The sequence below is a fragment of the Rhinoderma darwinii genome, chromosome 1 (assembly GCF_050947455.1).
Source record: "Rhinoderma darwinii isolate aRhiDar2 chromosome 1, aRhiDar2.hap1, whole genome shotgun sequence".
Lineage (NCBI taxonomy): Eukaryota > Metazoa > Chordata > Amphibia > Anura > Rhinodermatidae > Rhinoderma > Rhinoderma darwinii.
The window spans coordinates 238,603,302-238,620,547 of record NC_134687.1 but is presented as its reverse complement, the minus strand read 5'-3'; the positions used below and the strand labels follow the sequence as shown (position 1 = coordinate 238,620,547).

Sequence of the window (17,246 nt, the reverse complement as noted above, 5' to 3'; positions counted from 1 at the left end):
GCTGGATTGGTTTCTGGACACCAAGTTGTATGTGCAAAGCCCCTGTGAACCAAAACAGTTGAAACTTAAATTCACTGAGTGTTTGAAATACCTAGTTTGTTTTCCCTAGTAAGGTTTTGATTTGTCACTGGTTTATGTCGTTAGGGATATATACTGTAATGTGACGATATCACTGTATTTTATTCAAAATACAACCTGCTTCTGTTTGATACACAGTGCAGACTGCAGTAATGTCATTGCTTAGTACAAGTGCGAACGCACTAACATTGCCACTATTAGCTCTGTGACCTGCTGGAGATCTGAGGTATATATATAAATTAACTCATAAATTTGTTACAACCGGATGTGGAGCTGGTTTCCAATAGTTTATTGCTATTATGGATTTTTCTATTTTTCGTTACTTGGATCTTGTTATTTTTATATATTTTTATTATTTATAATATTTTTCGATATTTTATAATTGGATTTATCCAAATAGTGCTACCATAATCCGGTTAGATACTTTGGGGATTCCCCTTTGGTATATTAATTTAGCCCAGTAGATGCCGATAGAGAGCTCTCTGTTGGCTGCATCTATGTATTATTCTAAGGCTAAATAACTGTGCTGTGTGAGGATGCAAGCCTGTCTGTGCTCGTCGTTTCAGCTGCTGGCTGCAATGCCCTTATAATGGCTGGTGACGAATACCAGTCGGTCTCAGAGCTAGCCCTGTATTATTCTAAGGTCTGTGCTCGTCGTTTCAGCTGCTGGCTGCTATGCCCTTATAAGGGCTGGTGACGAATACCAGTCGGTCTCAGAGCTAGCCCTGTATTATTCTAAGGTCTGTGCTTGTCGTTTCAGCTGCTGGCAACAGTTGAAACCCACCAGAGGTGACCTCATTATGTAAACTACACCCTTAGGGGTATAATGAGCATTTTAACCCTACAGGTGTTTTCCAGAAATTTGTGTGCACTTGATGTTGCAGAGTGAAAATGGGAATTTTTCCATAGATATACTATTTGTTTCCTGCATGTTGTGCCCAGCTTGTGCCACCATGAAAAGACAGCTCTTTAATTATTATGCTGTGTTTCCCGGTTTTGGAAACACCCTACATTTGGCCCTAATCTTTTGCCTGGACATATAAATGGGCTCAGGAGTGAATGAGTACCATGAGAAAATGAGGCCTTATTTGGCAATTTGCAAAGTATTGGTTCACAAGTGCAGGGCTATATACACACACTATATGTATGCGTGTATATACGTGTATGTATGTATGTATGTATGTGTGTGTGTGTGTGTGTGTGTGTGTGTGTGTGTGTGTGTGTGTGTGTATATATATACATATATATATATATGTATATATATACATATATATATATATATATATATATATATATATATATATATATATATATATATATATATATATTTATTACTGAGAAAGGCCCCATGGAGCAGGGCTGAAACGTCGCATTAAAGTGATCCTATTTTTCACAAACACCGGAGTGCTGTCTCGTATTTTGGAGGATATATATATATATGTATATTATACACAAGGTGACCAAAAAACAGCAATTCTGGCATAGGTTTTTTGTATACAGTGTTCACCGTGCGTTATAAATTTCATGTTAACTTCTGTAGGTCAGTACGATTCTGGCGATACCAAATTTATATAGCTTCTTTATGTTTTACAACTTTTTGCACAATAAAATTACTTATTTAAAAAAACCATGTATTTTTTCTGTTGCCATGTTCTGAGGACCATAACTTTTTGAATTTTTTCGTCAACAGAGGTGTACCAGGGCTTATTTTTTTGCAGGACGAGCTGTAGTTTTTATTTTTACTTTTTTATTTTTGGATACATGCGACTTTTTCAATCTGCCATTGTTTTTTAGGATTTTTTATTTTTTTATTTTTTTTTACTGTGCGAAATATACATTTTATTATATTTTTATAGTTCAGGCTGTTATGGACCCGGAAATACCAATTACGTATAGTTTATTTTTATTTATGCACTTTTTCAATAATGCAGGTCTTGATAGGGGGAAAAGGGAAATTTTTTTTAATTTTATTTTTTTAAGTCTCATTAGGGGTTTTGAAGGTCCAACTGTCTGACTGCTATTCTAATACATTGCACTACCTATGTAGTGCAATGCATTAGAACTGTCAGTATTACACTGACCGCAAGCCTATTAGGCTCCACCTCTGGACGGTACCTAATAGGCTTAAGTATTTAGCATTGTTAGGCCTCTGGTTACACTAGCAGCCATCAGCACCCCTGAATTACGGGGATGCTGATCGTCTGCAAACCCCTTAGATTCTGCGGTCGCCTTTCACCACGGTATCTATGGCGTTATTGGCAGGGAACGGAGATAGCTCCGGTCCCTGCCATTACAGCAGACTGTCAGCTGTAACCTACAGCTGACACCTGCGGCTGATGGCGTGGGCTCAGCTTCTGATATAGCGCTGACAGGAGGCCTTTTTTGAAGACAAAAAATGGTCACACCAAGTATTGATTTGATTTAGATTTCTTTTCTGTTCATTCACTGTGTATTTTATTAATTGATAAGAAAACAAACTTAACACTTCTATTTTTGAAAGCATTCTTACATTGCAGCATTTTTACACAACTGCCTAAATCTTTTGCACAGTACTGTATATCTGGATGTATTTAAAGAGGCTCTGTCACCAGATTTTGCAACCCCTATCTGCTATTGCAGCAGATCGGCGCTGCAATGTAGATTACAGTAACGTTTTTATTTTTAAAAAACGAGCATTTTTGGCCAAGTTATGACCATTTTTGTAGTTATGCAAATGAGGCTTGCAGAAGTCCAAGTGGGTGTGTTTAAAAGTAAAAATCCAAGTGGGCGTGTATTAGGTGCGTACATCGGGGTGTTTTTAATACTTTTACTAGCTGGGCGCTCTGACGAGAAGTATCATCCACTTCTCTACAGAACGCCCAGCTTCTGGCAGTGCAGATCTGTGACGTCACTCACAGGTCCTGCATCGTGTCAGACGAGCGAGGACACCGGCACCAGAGGCTACAGTTGATTCTGCAGCAGCATCAGCGTTTGCAGGTAAGTAGCTACATCGACTTACCTGTTAACGCCGATGCTGCTGCAGAATCAACTGAAGCCTCTGGTGCCCGGTGTCCTCGCTCGTCTGACACGATGCAGGACCTGTGAGTGACGTCACAGCGTGATCTCTCGAGAACACGCTGTGTCTGCACTGCCAGAAGCTGGGCGTTCTGAAGAGAAGTGGATGATACTTCTCATCAGAGCGCCCAGCTAGTAAAAGTATTAAAAACGCCCCGATGTACGCACCTAATACACGCCCACTTGGACTTTTACTTTTAAACACGCCCAGTTGGACTTTTGCAAGCCTCATTTGCATAACTACAAAAATGGTCATAACTTGGCCAAAAATGCTCGTTTTTTTAAAATAAAAACGTTACTGTAATCTACATTGCAGCGCCTATCTGCTGCAATAGCAGATAGGGGTTGCAAAATCTGGTGACAGAGCCTCTTTAATATCTCGATGGTGGTGATTTAACAATTGCTATTTTTTTTCTCCAGATAATTTTCTCCCAATGAAGTGCTACAAAATTTACATTCACGAGATGAGTGGGAACCAGAATACAGTGGGCACGACACACTACTTCAAACGTATGTCAGAATTAGCTTTCTTCCTAAATTTGTTATGAAATGCGGTTTTTTGTTTTTTTAAATGTTACTAGTAACTATTCCATTTTTGGGGAAGGTACTGTTTAGGCTACATTCACATGATAGTGAAAAACAGCTGAAAGTGACGGACGTTTTTTTACGGCCGTCACACGGACATTTTCAGAACAATGTAGTTCTATGGCTGTATTGACACATCCGTTTTATTTTAAAGGCCCGTGATTACTGGCCGTCAAAAAAATAGGACATGTCCTATTTTTGGCCGTTTTCGCGGCCAAACGGACCCAATAGAACTTAATGGATCAGTTTTTAACGCCCATTTTTTAGGAATCAATTCTTGTGATGGCCGTTAAAAACTGGTCCTGGTAAAGAGGACTCCCAGGGCACAGAGCTACTTTAAGCGCTGAGCCCAGGAAAGCCCTTGATGTCCCTGCCGGAATCCCCGGGCAGGGCGTCAAAAATGCTCTGGCCAGGGATTCCTCTCCTAGAGAGAGCCCCTCATGTCACTGTCCTTATATGGACAGTGAAGTCAGGGGATCCTCCTGGAGTGGAATCCCCGGCCATGGCGCGATCTACAGGGGAGGGCGTCTGGCGGAGCGATCTACAGGGGAGGGCGTCTGGCGACGCGCGCTACAGGGGAGGGCGTCTGGCGGCGCGCGCTACAGGGGAGGGCGTCTGGCGGCGCGCGCTACGGGGGCACTGTGGCACTATATGGGTTCTATCTAGGAAAAAAGTAGACAAAAGTCGATGGTCCAGCGCTGTCAAGTTTAAAACAGAAAGTAGTTCCAATTTTATTTGGATAGTTTAAAACAAGATCATTCCCGAATGCAAGGGTGAAACTGTAGGTAAGGTGCCTACGCGTTTCAGACGTATACCACGTCCTTCCTCATGGCTTTAGTGCTAACAACTAAATGTCAGAGTGAGGTTTATATCGGTTGCCAAAAGGTGAGAATTAGTGATGTCATAGAAAGGTGGTGCTGTCCAGCATTGTAATGTTGAACTAGGGAGACGCCTGTAAAGCATCAGCATTCAATAGCGATCCAGCACGGTGGAGCTGTCCAGCAGAAGTGGTGCTGAAACAGAGAGCCGGTGATGGAACATCACTGCTCCACTAGTAAATTGTGTGCTGACAGCATTTATAAATTGTAGAAATGAGGGATAACAATGATCCAAATCTATCCTAAAGTAGTGGATATAATATTAATGCTAATTTCTGTTTTAGGCTGTCGGATATGAACCTCTGAAATACTCACATCGAAAAATTAAAACATAAATAGATTCTAAAAAATACATAATTCAGACAATTTAAAACAATACATGAACTGGAAGAGGGGAATTATATACCGGTCTTCAAGGATAATTGGTATTGGAAGATTTATTTTCCTTTTATATACTAGACCGTCAATTGGTTAACGGGAAATCTGATGAGAGAAGAGCCCGTTAATATGGATAGTTAGGTGTCATCTGTAACAGCTATGTACAACAAGTATTATTAATTTTTATGCCATATTAGATTCTGCTGATCAATTCATAGATTCTTTTGCTGATAATGGAACATTAATTCTTTTTTTAGGTTCAGACCTTTAGGAAACCTAGTTGGCACTATATGCGTGGGCATGGGCAATATCTACGTGAGAACTGTGGCACTATATGGGCACTGGCACTACGTGACTGGCACTACGTGGGCACTGTGGCACTACATGGGCACTTGCACTATCTGTGGACACTATCTACAGTGGCATTGCGGCACTATCTACATGGGCACTGTGGTGTTTTCAGGGAGTTTGGACAAAAAAAACTGACTAATTAAATCCAGCAGTTTTTTTTTAACGGCGATGGAAGACTGATGGCAAACAGCCATTAAAAACGGACAAACGTATTGGAAATGGATGAAAATTTGGAGACCCACTGGTGCAAAACAGCCATGAAAAACTGACAGTTGATCAGTTTTTAAAGGCCATTTTTTGTTACTGTTGTGTGAATGTAGCCTAAGGGGCCACGTGCTTGAGACCCCTGCTCTACAGGGAGGCTGTGTGGCATCTTCTACAGGGGGGCCACACACACGCACGCACGCCCGGAAAAAGTACCACACCCTCCCCCCCCCCCTTCCTGTAGTAATTCTCCAGGACTGTCTCTGTAAATTACGCAGTTGACAACTATGTACAATGCCCCAAGTACTAGCGCAACACTACCCTTGTAGTGAGCGCAACAATACCTGGCATTTATTAAAAAACTTCCGGCTGAATGCCCTACACACTCACCGATGCAGTGCCATCTTCTTCAGGTGTGGTCTCTAGTCTTCACGGATCTGCAAACGCGGCACGATGACGTCAGCATGTCATCTTCGCAGAACCCATGAAGACTAGGGACAACATCTGAAGAAGACGGCGCTGCATCTGTGAGTGTGTAGGGCATTCAGCGTCATCGGCCTGCAAATAGCCAGCAAGGAAACCAATAGTTCCCTTTCTTCTTGAATTCCCATGTCACAGATCCGTTTTAACGGTCTTTACATGTATTGACGGCCGTTAAAAATGGATCCATTGACTTCTATGGGGGCCGCCTGGCCGTGAAAACGGCCAAAAATAGGACACGTCCTATTTTTTGATGACCAATATTCACAGGCAGTTAAGACAAAAAAAAGGCATTGTAAATACATCCAGAGAACATCATTGTTCTGAAAACGGCCGTGTGATGGCCATTTTCAACTGCCGTGTGAATGTAGCCTTAGGGTTGTCTCCCCTCCTACCAGATTTTTTTCTTATCTATAATATAACACAAAAAGGTACACTTTATAAAGTGTCATATGCTACTGATGTATCAAAAAAAAATAAAAAAATTATATCTTATTAGGAGAAGTGGCATCACCTTCCAGCAGCCATTAGTTCTAATTCACCTGCCTGTAGGCCCTCTGTAAATGTTGAAAAACCTCAGTCAACCAAAAAAATCATGTATTGTAAAACTGTTAATAGAAGACAGGAAGAGGTAAGGGGCATCTCTCCCTCAGTGTGTGAGTGAGACTGCATGCAGTGAAAAGGGAGAGGAAGAAGAATTAGGATGAAATCTGATTGGCTCAGCGCTATGCACAGCACTATGGGATATGTGGAAAGCAGGAAACAACACCAAAGTAGAGCAAACTAAACACCAGAATGGGTCAGCCAACTAGAAAAGCTAACACATTTACTGAAGCTGTGCAAAGGGATAGAAAGACCCAAAATAGGCAGGTTAAACACCCATTGCCTGGCTGCACCACATGTAATATATCTGCATCTGCCTAAGCAGTGACTGTGGTTTTCCTTTCTTCGCACCAATAGTAACTGACCTGAATAGCGCTGTCTCCCTGATTCCAGCACTGCTTTTTTTCCTTTGGACCCCACAACCCAGATATATGGCCTACTGTTGTTAGCTCTCTCTATGATAAATGTATGTAATTAGCCAACAGTCGCCTCGCACTGATTGGTCTGCATCAGAGGCAGGGCATGTAGCTCCACCCTGTTGGCTAACTACAGCGAATTATCATATAGGGAGATAACACAACACTGGGCCATATCTCTGGAACGAGGGGTCCAGAAAAAAAGTAATCGGCGCTAGAATAAGGGAGACCGCACTTTCCAGGTTAGTTCACCAGTTTGACTTACATGACCTAGTGACCTGTCCTCTTTAAACTAAAGCTGGCCATACACATAAAATAGCTGTCGGCTGAACACACTGGATCAGCAGACCGCAATTTCATAATCTCCACCATAAACATTCCCACGCTGCTTGGCCAAGTGTGCATTTTTATTTCAATGGGAAAAGAGTAATAAGCTACTTCCAGATCCCAACATGTAGCATCCCTATTTCCCCTGACTTCTGCTATCAGAAGAAAGTTGGGGGATGCCCACATACTTTAGATAATCCTTTTAAAAATCAGCCATGTATGGCCAGCTTTATGCTCTTCTTTGTGTCGTACTAGATGTCACTTCTTAAGAATCAATAAGCTAAATGATAGACTTGACAAGTGTATGTTTTCATAAATCGTATGAACAGCACATGACATCTGTATCATTCTATTTCAGCCTTATTGAGGATAGGACCAAGAAATCTCACTGTGATGAATGTTACTGGCAACTCCATTCTCCTGAAATGGGATGCATTTGATCTTCATGAATGCCAAGGGGTTTTACAAAACTGGGTTATTAACGGAACAGACCATGCAACCAATGCCTCAAAGGGTAATGTAATATACTTTATGTTTAAAGGGTATGTCTGCCCTCCTACACCATTTTGCTGTGTGTGTGTGTGTGTGTGTGTGTGTATGTGTGTATATATATATGTGTGTATATGTATATATATGTATATATATATATATATATATATATAAAAAAAAGAATTCCCACAGCACTCTGAATGTTCCAAAAAGTATGTGATTCAATCAGTCAACGGCTGCAACGTTTCCGTCCTGCTATGGGATCTTTTTCAAGCGAAAACGTTGCAGCTATTGAATGAATGAATGAATCACACACTTTTTGGAACCATCGGAGTGCTGTGGGATTTCTTTAGTTTGTTTTATAATCCACGGATCTGGATTACTTGCTTGCACCCATTACCGTGTTGGAATCTGTCGCAGAGTGCTGTATATGTGTGTGTGTGTGTGTGTGTATATGTATGTATGTATGTATGTATATATGTATGTATATATATATATATATATATATATATATGTGTGTGTGTGTGTATATATATATATATATATATATATATGTATATGTATGTGTGTGTATATATAATATATATTCTACGTATCAAATCTGCTGCCCCAATAATCTATTTCAACTCTGCCACTTCCCTCTGCCAATCCCTTCACTGGCTACCCATTGCACCACGAATTTAGTTAAAAATATCAACAATGACATACATGGCAGTACACAACCTGTCCCCTTCATAAATCTCTAACTTATCTGTTGATACCTACCCACACGTAGGTCTCCGGTCCTCACAAGACCTCCTTCTTTGTTCGCCTCTTTTCTGCTCCTCACATAATTGTCTCCAAGATTTCTTCCGTCCTAGCACATCCAAACTTTCTCCATCATTTAAACCAGCCAAAAGCAAAATGAAATCTCACCTCTTCAGAAAAGCTTATAACATACAATTACCCTGCTGCTACTACACTACTGGATAAGTAGCTTCTACACTTGTCTTCTTTCTCCTTCCCCATTACCTTGTAGATTATAAACCCTCGCAGGCAAGGACCTCTCTCCTTCTGTTCTAGTCTCATTCATCAAGCCCATGTTTATTGTACTAATTTTTATTATCACTGAAATCAATATGTGGGTTCCTCAAAGAAACAAGTAGTATCACAGTGTGGAAACTCTTCATAAAACATAAGCTTTATTCATTATTAAGATTAAAATACTCTGGGTAATTCTTTTGAATGCAAATACCCCTGACACAACCAGGATTGAATCAAATAAACCATATACAATAATCATCTGCAGTATCCAGAAAATTATATCTAGATGGCGTGGTACCATACACCACCTATTTGATTCAACCCTGGTTGTGTCAGCTGTATTTGCATTCAAAAGAATTACCCAGAGTATTTTAATCTTAATAATGAATAAAGGTTGTTTTATGCAGTGTTCCCACTCTGTGATACTAATTATTACTATTTTTATTGTCTCATGCTATGTAATTATACCCCCTTTCCATGTGTACAGCGCCCTGGAAATAATGGCGCTTTAAAATAAGTAATAACCAAACTTGATGCAAGGAGAGGTTTACTTACACCAACTGTTTCATGTTGTTCTGTACAAAATATAAAAATAGTTTTTACAAAAATACTAGAGTTCATCTGCCACTTAAAAGGGTTGCCTTAGCATATTTTTGAGTCAACCGGTTTGGTAATTGGCCAACCGTTTGGCCTCTGGACCATGCAGAGCCGACAGGAAAAGAAGCGGCAAGGTGCTGCTGCCACTTCATGCTAGCAATTGGAAGGAGAAAGGCACAACACTTGGACCCCACTTATCAGACATTAAAGGCATATCCTAGAGATGTGCCATCAATGTCTGTTATTAGAAAACAACTTTAATTCAATTCTTATTGTGGCATCTTTATTTTTACTGTCTACGAAAGAACATGTCAGTGATATTCGAAATATGACCAATAAACCAAATTCTAGGCAGTTCAGCATTTAGGTAAAACTTTTATTATGAAGAATAAAATTGTATGTGTTACACTATTAGTAATATTTCCAATATTGCTGTAATGGCAGGGGGTAGGGAGACGGACAAGTGAGCCCTAATCTACCCGCCACTCTGTCCCTGCCTACTTGCAACGACCCGCCCTAGGCGACGGGGTACAACTGGGCGGCGGTCCCTGCGCTCAGTAAGTGCACGACAAACATACAAAGGAACACAAGCAAGAAAAAGGGGCCGTTGCCCACGGCAACACCGTGAGCAACCAGAGTGGTGAACGAGCCGAGTCAAGCCAGGAGTGTGCGAGGTACAAAACGAAAAGCAGAAGAGTAGTCGGTAAGCCAGGGTCTGTATGGAGCAGGATCAAAAATAGCAGGAGCTGTAGCTGGGCCAGGAAACCACAAGGAAAGAGTCACAAACACCGAGGGACAGGAAGTGCAGGCTTAAATAGACCGAGGGTGGGAGCTAGCTGAGTCTGGCCAGGTTACGATAGGTTCTCCCACTCCTAAGCCTGCCAGCCTGAATGGTGGAAGCAGGAGTCAGTCTCAGGGATGTATTCTCAGGTGCTGACTGATTAGTTCTGGGAGTTAACCCCGAAGCTGTGCCTGGCAGATCCTTTACAGTACCCCCCCTTTTATGAGGGGCCACCGGACCCTTTCTAAGTGGACCTGGCTTACTGGGGAAACGCAGGTGGAACCTCCTGACCAATACCCCAGCGTGAACATCCCGGGCGGGTACCCAAGTCCTCTCCTCGGGCCCGTATCCTCTCCAATGGACCAGGTACTGGAGGGAGCCTTGGACCATCTTGCTGTCCACAATCCTGGCCACCTCGAATTCCACCCCCTCAGGGGTGAGGATGGGAACAGGAGGTCTCCTCGAGGGAGCCAAGGACGGGGAGCAGCGTTTGAGGAGGGAGGCATGAAACACGTCGTGTATCCGAAAAGACGGGGGTAACTCCAGCCGGAAGGAGACAGGATTGAGGACCTCAATGACCTTATACGGCCCAATAAACCGGGGAGCAAACTTCTTGGACGCAACCTTGAGACGCAAGTTCCTAGACGACAACCACACCAGATCCCCGACCATAAACAGGGGGTTAGCAGAACGTTTTTTATCAGCCTGAGTTTTTTGTACGCTCTGGGACACCTCTAGGTTTTTCTGAACCTGGGCCCAGACTGTGCACAGTTCCCGATGAACGACCTCTACCTCGGGATTGTTGGAACTACCAGGTGAAACGGAGGAGAACCGTGGATTAAACCCAAAATTACAAAAAAAAGGAGAGACCCCTGACGAGTTACTGACCCGGTTATTAAGGGAAAATTCGGCGAGGGGAATGAAAGAGACCCAATCAAATTGACAGTCAGAGACAAAACACCTTAAGTATTGTTCTAGAGATTGATTAGTACTCTCCGTTTGGCCATTGGTTTCAGGATGGAAGGCAGAGGAGAAGGACAGATCAATCCCCAACTTCATACAGAAGGCTCTCCGAAACAATGAAACAAATTGTACCCCTCTGTCCGAAACAATATTGACAGGGACCCCATGGAGACGCAGGATGTGTTTGACAAACAAGGTAGCCAACGTTTTGGCGTTGGGTAGTTTCTTGAGGGGCACAAAGTGGCACATCTTACTGAAGCGGTCCACCACCACCCAAAACCACAAGGAAAGAGTCACAAGCACCGAGCGACAGGAAGTGCAGGCTTAAATAGACCGAGGGCGGGAGCTAGCTGAGTCTGGCCAGGTTACGATAGGTTCTCCCACTCCTAAGCCTGCCAGCCTGAATGGTGGAAGCAGGAGTCAGTCTCAGGGATGTATTCTCAGGTGCTGACTGATTAGTTCTGGGAGTTAACCCCGAAGCTGTGCCTGGCAGATCCTTTACAATTGCTATACATGTGGCATTAAGTTACAAATAAATATAGGAGGGCTATTGCTAAACTTTCCAAGATTATTTTCCTGTTTTGCTTTAAAATGTTCTTTGCAATTATTTTAGAGACCTATGAAAACTCGACTGTAACTCATCACCTTGTGGAAGGATTACCTCATGGGTTCAATTATATCTTTGAGGTTAAGGGAATTACTATCTTTGGAGAGCAAACTGGGAGCAGTTTTAAGACTGTTTCCAGCCCTTGGACAGGTAACCATACAAATCAGACAAAATGCAAGATAGGAACAAATTTCTGATATTTTGACATACACTTTACATAAATGTTACAATGTCTGAGATATTACATAGATACAAAAATCTTGACCTGTAAATGGAAATATTTGTAGCTATGCAGTAATTGTAAACTGTGTAATGAACAACTAAAAAAAACCTATTGTAATTCAAAACAACGTATGTTGAAAGTAAAATGATGATAAATTAAATTATGGTATTATCCAATGAAAGATTAGAAGTCTCAGTTTAAAGCGGTATTCCCATCTTATAATGTTATGGCATATCACTAGGATATGCCATAACATTAATATCAGTGGAGATCTTAAGGGAGCACCGTCAATCACTTTGCATTACTTGCACAGAGGCACTCACTGTCACCCTGTGTGCAGCAAACTGCAACACCACCCCATTCAAGTAAACACACACTGTGGAAGAAAATTCTAAGGATCATCGGTGTCGTGCCAGTCGGACCCTGACTGCTCCATAAGTGATGGCATATCCATAAAGTTTGAGACATTTTCAGAAGTGCTCAATATCTTTGGCTACATAGCATGATTATCACCTGTTTCTGATACTTGGCATTAGAATTAGATTAAGGCCTCATTGACACTTGCGTATTTAGATCAATATTTCAAATCCGTATTCGGTAGCCAAAACCAAGAGCGGAACATAAACAGAGAAGAAGTATAATATAAAGATTTGCACATCTTCTGCGTTATAAACCCACTCCTGGTTTTGGCTTTCAAATACTGATGCAAAATACTGACAAATATTGTCATGTGAAAGTGGCCTAAATAGTAGACCATTCTAGTCAATTATATAATGATAGCCATAGTATTAACATTGATTATTAACGATCCAATCATAAATGGCAATTGTTCAAAGGGTTGTCTCATGAAAACCTTCTCGTTTTAGATTATTGCCGTTGCATCCATTACATGGACAAGATGGGATGATGTCTATATGCCTTAATAGGGTATATGGAAAGGGGTTGTAGTGATGAGATAATGATGATCGTTATCTCTGTGTTCTGTTCCTACCAATGTAGACCATTCTGTTATATGGAAGTTACGGAAACAGCCGAGCAGCCCTTTATTGGTACAAGCATAAGGATGTGAACACACACAGCGTAATCAGGGTGGATACGCTGCGTCAAGCTGCGCAGCGTATCCACCCTAACCACAGCAGCAAATGGCGTATGAAAAATCGCACCGCATTGTTTTAAAAAAAAAAACAAAAACAAACTTTCATACTTACCTCCTCCCTCTTTTCTGCACACAGTCCGGCCTCCTGGGATGATATTGCAGGTGATGTGACCGCTGCAGCCTATGATTGGCTGCACAGGTCACATGGGATGAAGCGTCATCCCAGGAGGCTGGACTGGAGAAGAAGCAGGGAACTCTGTGTAAGTCGAACTTTTATTTTTACTTGCGATTTTTAAATCCATCAATCCGGTGGGGTGAGAGAGGGAGCCCCCTCCCTCTCTCCAAAGCCACTCAGATGCGGAGCTCGCTGTTGAGCGCCGCATCTGAGGGGTTAAACGGGCGAGATCGATACAGATATCGATCTCGCCCATGTCTGCTCTCTGCCCTCAGATACCTCCTGGTAGCTGAGTGCAGGGAGATTTAACTGCTTCCGGCGCTGTTTATTCCGATGCAGCGCCGTGAAATGGCGTGTGTATCGGAATAAAGCCAGTTAGTGGCCACTGTGAAAAGGCGTATTGGTGGTCACGAACGGGTTAAGCACCCCATTGAATTCAATGGGAAAACCCGCAACACAAGAACTGCGATTCTGCAGCATTAAATGACATGCTGCGGTTGAGGAAACCGCACCGTACGTCAATTTATGTGCGGTTTTTTTCGGCTGCTTTTTTCTGCTGTGTGGGGATGAGATTTGTTGAAATAAAATGTCAAAAGAACCTATACTCACCTGATAAATCCGCTGGTGCTCAAGCACGGCTGCTTCGGTGGTCCCCACTGCTCTTTGTTTACCCTGCTGCATTGAAGACGTGCCCATTTACCCATGTAACTGCTGCAGTCCATCACTGGACTCATCACAAGACCGCTGTGGCCAGTGATTGGCAGCAGCGGCCATGTGTGTTTATCAGGGGAGTATAGGTTCTTTATTTTGTCATTTGCTCTATTCAGTCCATTTTCTAGGTATCTCAGAAAACCCCTTTGTCTATTTGTAAGAAATTTTAGGTAGATAAATGTTGACAATGATTATCATATAAAGGCTGGACACCGCATGTTTGTTGCAAAGATTGATGCAGGAGGAAGAAAAAGTATTTTCCTTTTATATTTCCCATTTCTTTTTAAACCAATTCTGGCTTTGACTTAAAAATCTGTATCAAAATGTGCAACAAACACGCGATGTGTGAATCCAGCAATAAACTGTTCATTTCTTTTTTGTAGATGAGACTACTACTAAGATGCTTCTTGAAAAAACGGTGGGGATCCTTGTGGCCATGCTGATTACTGCTTTAGTCCTCATGTTTTTATGGTAAGATATTTATTTACAATATGAGTAATAACCTAATTATCACATTTTCTGATGTATTGAGTTATGTGAAACATGCTGTCCTGGTTGAAGCCAAAATGTTAGAGCAGGGTGAGCAGATTATCCCCTTAACTACCAGCTATGGATACAGGTCCTGTGAATGAATTAGAATATCATCAAAAAGTTTATTTCGGTAATTCAATTCAAAAAGTGAAACTCATATATTATATAGATTCATTACACACAGAGTGATTTATTTCCAGCATATTTTTATTTTAATGTTAAAGATTATGGCTAAGCGTTAATGAAAACCCAAAATGTAGTCTCTCAGAAAATTTAATTATTGGGTAAAAGTTCAAGATTGGTGTCACACTCTAATCAGCTAATCAACACAAAACACCTGCAAAGGTTTCCTAAGCCTTTAAATGGTCCAACAGTCAAGTTCAGTAGGCTACACAATCATGGGGAAACTGCTGACTTGACAGTTGTCCAGAAGACAGTCATTGACACCCTCCACAATGAGGGTAAGCCACAAAAGGACATTGAACAGCAAGTTTCTTTAGCAGAGTGCTGTATCCAAGCATATTAATGGAAAGTTGAGAGGAAGGAAAAAGTGTGGTAGAAAAAGGTGCACAAGCAACAGGGATAACCGCAGGATTGTCAAGAAAAGGCCATTCTAGAATCTGGGAGAAATTCACCAGGAGTGAACTGAGGCTGGAGTCAGTGCTTCAAGAGCCACCACACACAGACGTATCCAGGACATGGGCTACAACTGTCGCATTCCTTGTGTCAAGCCACTCATGACCCAGAGATAACGTCAGAAGTGTCTTACCTGGGCTAAGGAGAAAAAGGACTGGTCTGTTGCTTAGTGGTCCAAAGTTCTGTTTTCAGATGAAAGTAAACTCTGCATTTAATTTGGAAATCAAGGTCCCAGAGTCTGGAGGAAGAGTGGGGAGGCATCAATCCAAGTTGCTTGTGGTCCAGTGTGAAGTTTCCACAGTCCGTAATGGTTTGGGGAGCCATGTCCTCTGCTGGTGTTGGTCCACTGTGTTATATCAAGTCCAGAGTCCGCGCAGCCATCTACCAGGAAATTTTCGAGCACTTCATGCTTCCTTCTGCTGACCAGCTTTATGGAGATGCGGATTTCATTTTTCAGCAAGACTTGGCACCTGCCCACACTGCCAAAAGTACCAATACCTGGTTTAATAACCACAGTATCAATGTGCTTGATTGGCCAGCAAACTTGCCTATCCTAAACCCCGTAGAGAATCTATGGGGTATTGTCAAGAGGAAGATGAGACACCAGGCCCAACAATGCAGATGAGCTGAAGGCCGCTATCAAAGCAACCTGGGCTTCCATAAGGGCACGTTCACACGTGGCAGAATTTTTCCGCTGCAAATGTTGGTGCAGATTTGGGGCAATTACGCAACGAATCTGCACCAACATTTGTATATTTGACAGGTAATTCAGACGTTGCAGAAAACACAGCGGACTTGCCACAGATTTCAGTTTTTGCATTGCAAAGGCTGAAATACACAGTGAAATTCCGCTTCTTCTCCGCAACAGACAATGCATGCTGCGGACTGAAAATTCCGCACTGCAGCCTATGGTCCGCAGCGGAGTTTTCCGCAACGTCTGCATCAAGATAACAAGGTGTGGAAAACAATGGACAAACTACAAAGGATTTCCGCTGCAGGCTGTTCGCAGCGAAATTCCACAGCAATTCCGCCACGTTTGAACGTGCCCTAACACCTCAGCAAGTGCCATGCTGATCGCCTTCATGCCATGCTGCATTGATGCAGTAATTCATGCAGAAGGAGCCCTGACCAAGTATTGAGTGTTTACTGTACAAACATTTTGGTATTAAAAATCATTTCTGAAATTGGGCTTGTATAATCTAATTTTCTGAGACACTAAATTTTGGGTTTTCATTAACTGTTAGCCATAATCGCCAACATTAAAAGAACAAAATGCTGGAAATAGATCACACTGTGTATAATGAATCTATAGAATTAGTTATTTTTTATTTAATTACTGACATAAATTAATGTTTTGATGATGATCTAATGCATTGAGGAGGACCTGTATAGCCATCATTGGCGGGTGATCAATCCGACTCAGTGACTGATATATCTGTCGCTTGTATCTCGTGGGTACTGCTTAGTGTATCCACAAGATAGTGGCAGGAGTGCAGCTGTAATACACATTTCTTATATGTAAAACATTACTTATACCCTAGTAATAATTTTTTTTTTATAAAAGTTTACAAATAAGCTTTTTTACCCTTAAATGGTGCTAATAAAAACAGTACCGCAAAAAAAAGCCCTTCTACAGCTATAGCAACGAAAAAAATAAAAAAAAGTTATGGCTCTTGGGATGTGGCGACATTTCTTTCATAAAACATGTATTTTTGTGTGCAAAATTACAAAATTATAAAAAAAACAAACTCTGCAATGCTTCACACAGTGCAGATTTCCTGCAGATGTTCCTAGTTTTAAAAAATACATGCAAAAAGACCTAAACAGAAGAAATATTTAATAGGAAGGCTTTATAGGTTTGCTCTCATGAATCAAATTCTGGTTTGGCTTAAAAAAATGCATGCAAAATCTGAAGGGATCTGCACTGTGTAAACATACCCTGAGGGTATGTTCACACGAGGTCATTACGTCCGTAATTGACGGACGTGTTTCGGCCGCAAGTACCGGACCGAACACAGTGCATGGTGCCAGCCTCCTACCATCATAGTTATGTACGATGC

General features: G+C 41.8%; 1 protein-coding gene across 1 annotated transcript in view; it reads left to right on the top strand.

The window, feature by feature from the left end:
* The window catches only part of IL12RB1 (interleukin 12 receptor subunit beta 1), a 157,874-nt gene that overhangs the window by 102,297 nt on the left and 38,331 nt on the right, over nt 1–17,246 (top strand). Inside the window, exons 10-13 of the mRNA XM_075851155.1 lie at nt 3,553–3,642; nt 7,713–7,868; nt 11,821–11,964; nt 14,403–14,490. Of these exons, the coding sequence (XP_075707270.1) occupies nt 3,553–3,642; nt 7,713–7,868; nt 11,821–11,964; nt 14,403–14,490 (478 nt within the window). The remainder of the gene's footprint in view (nt 1–3,552; nt 3,643–7,712; nt 7,869–11,820; nt 11,965–14,402; nt 14,491–17,246) is intronic.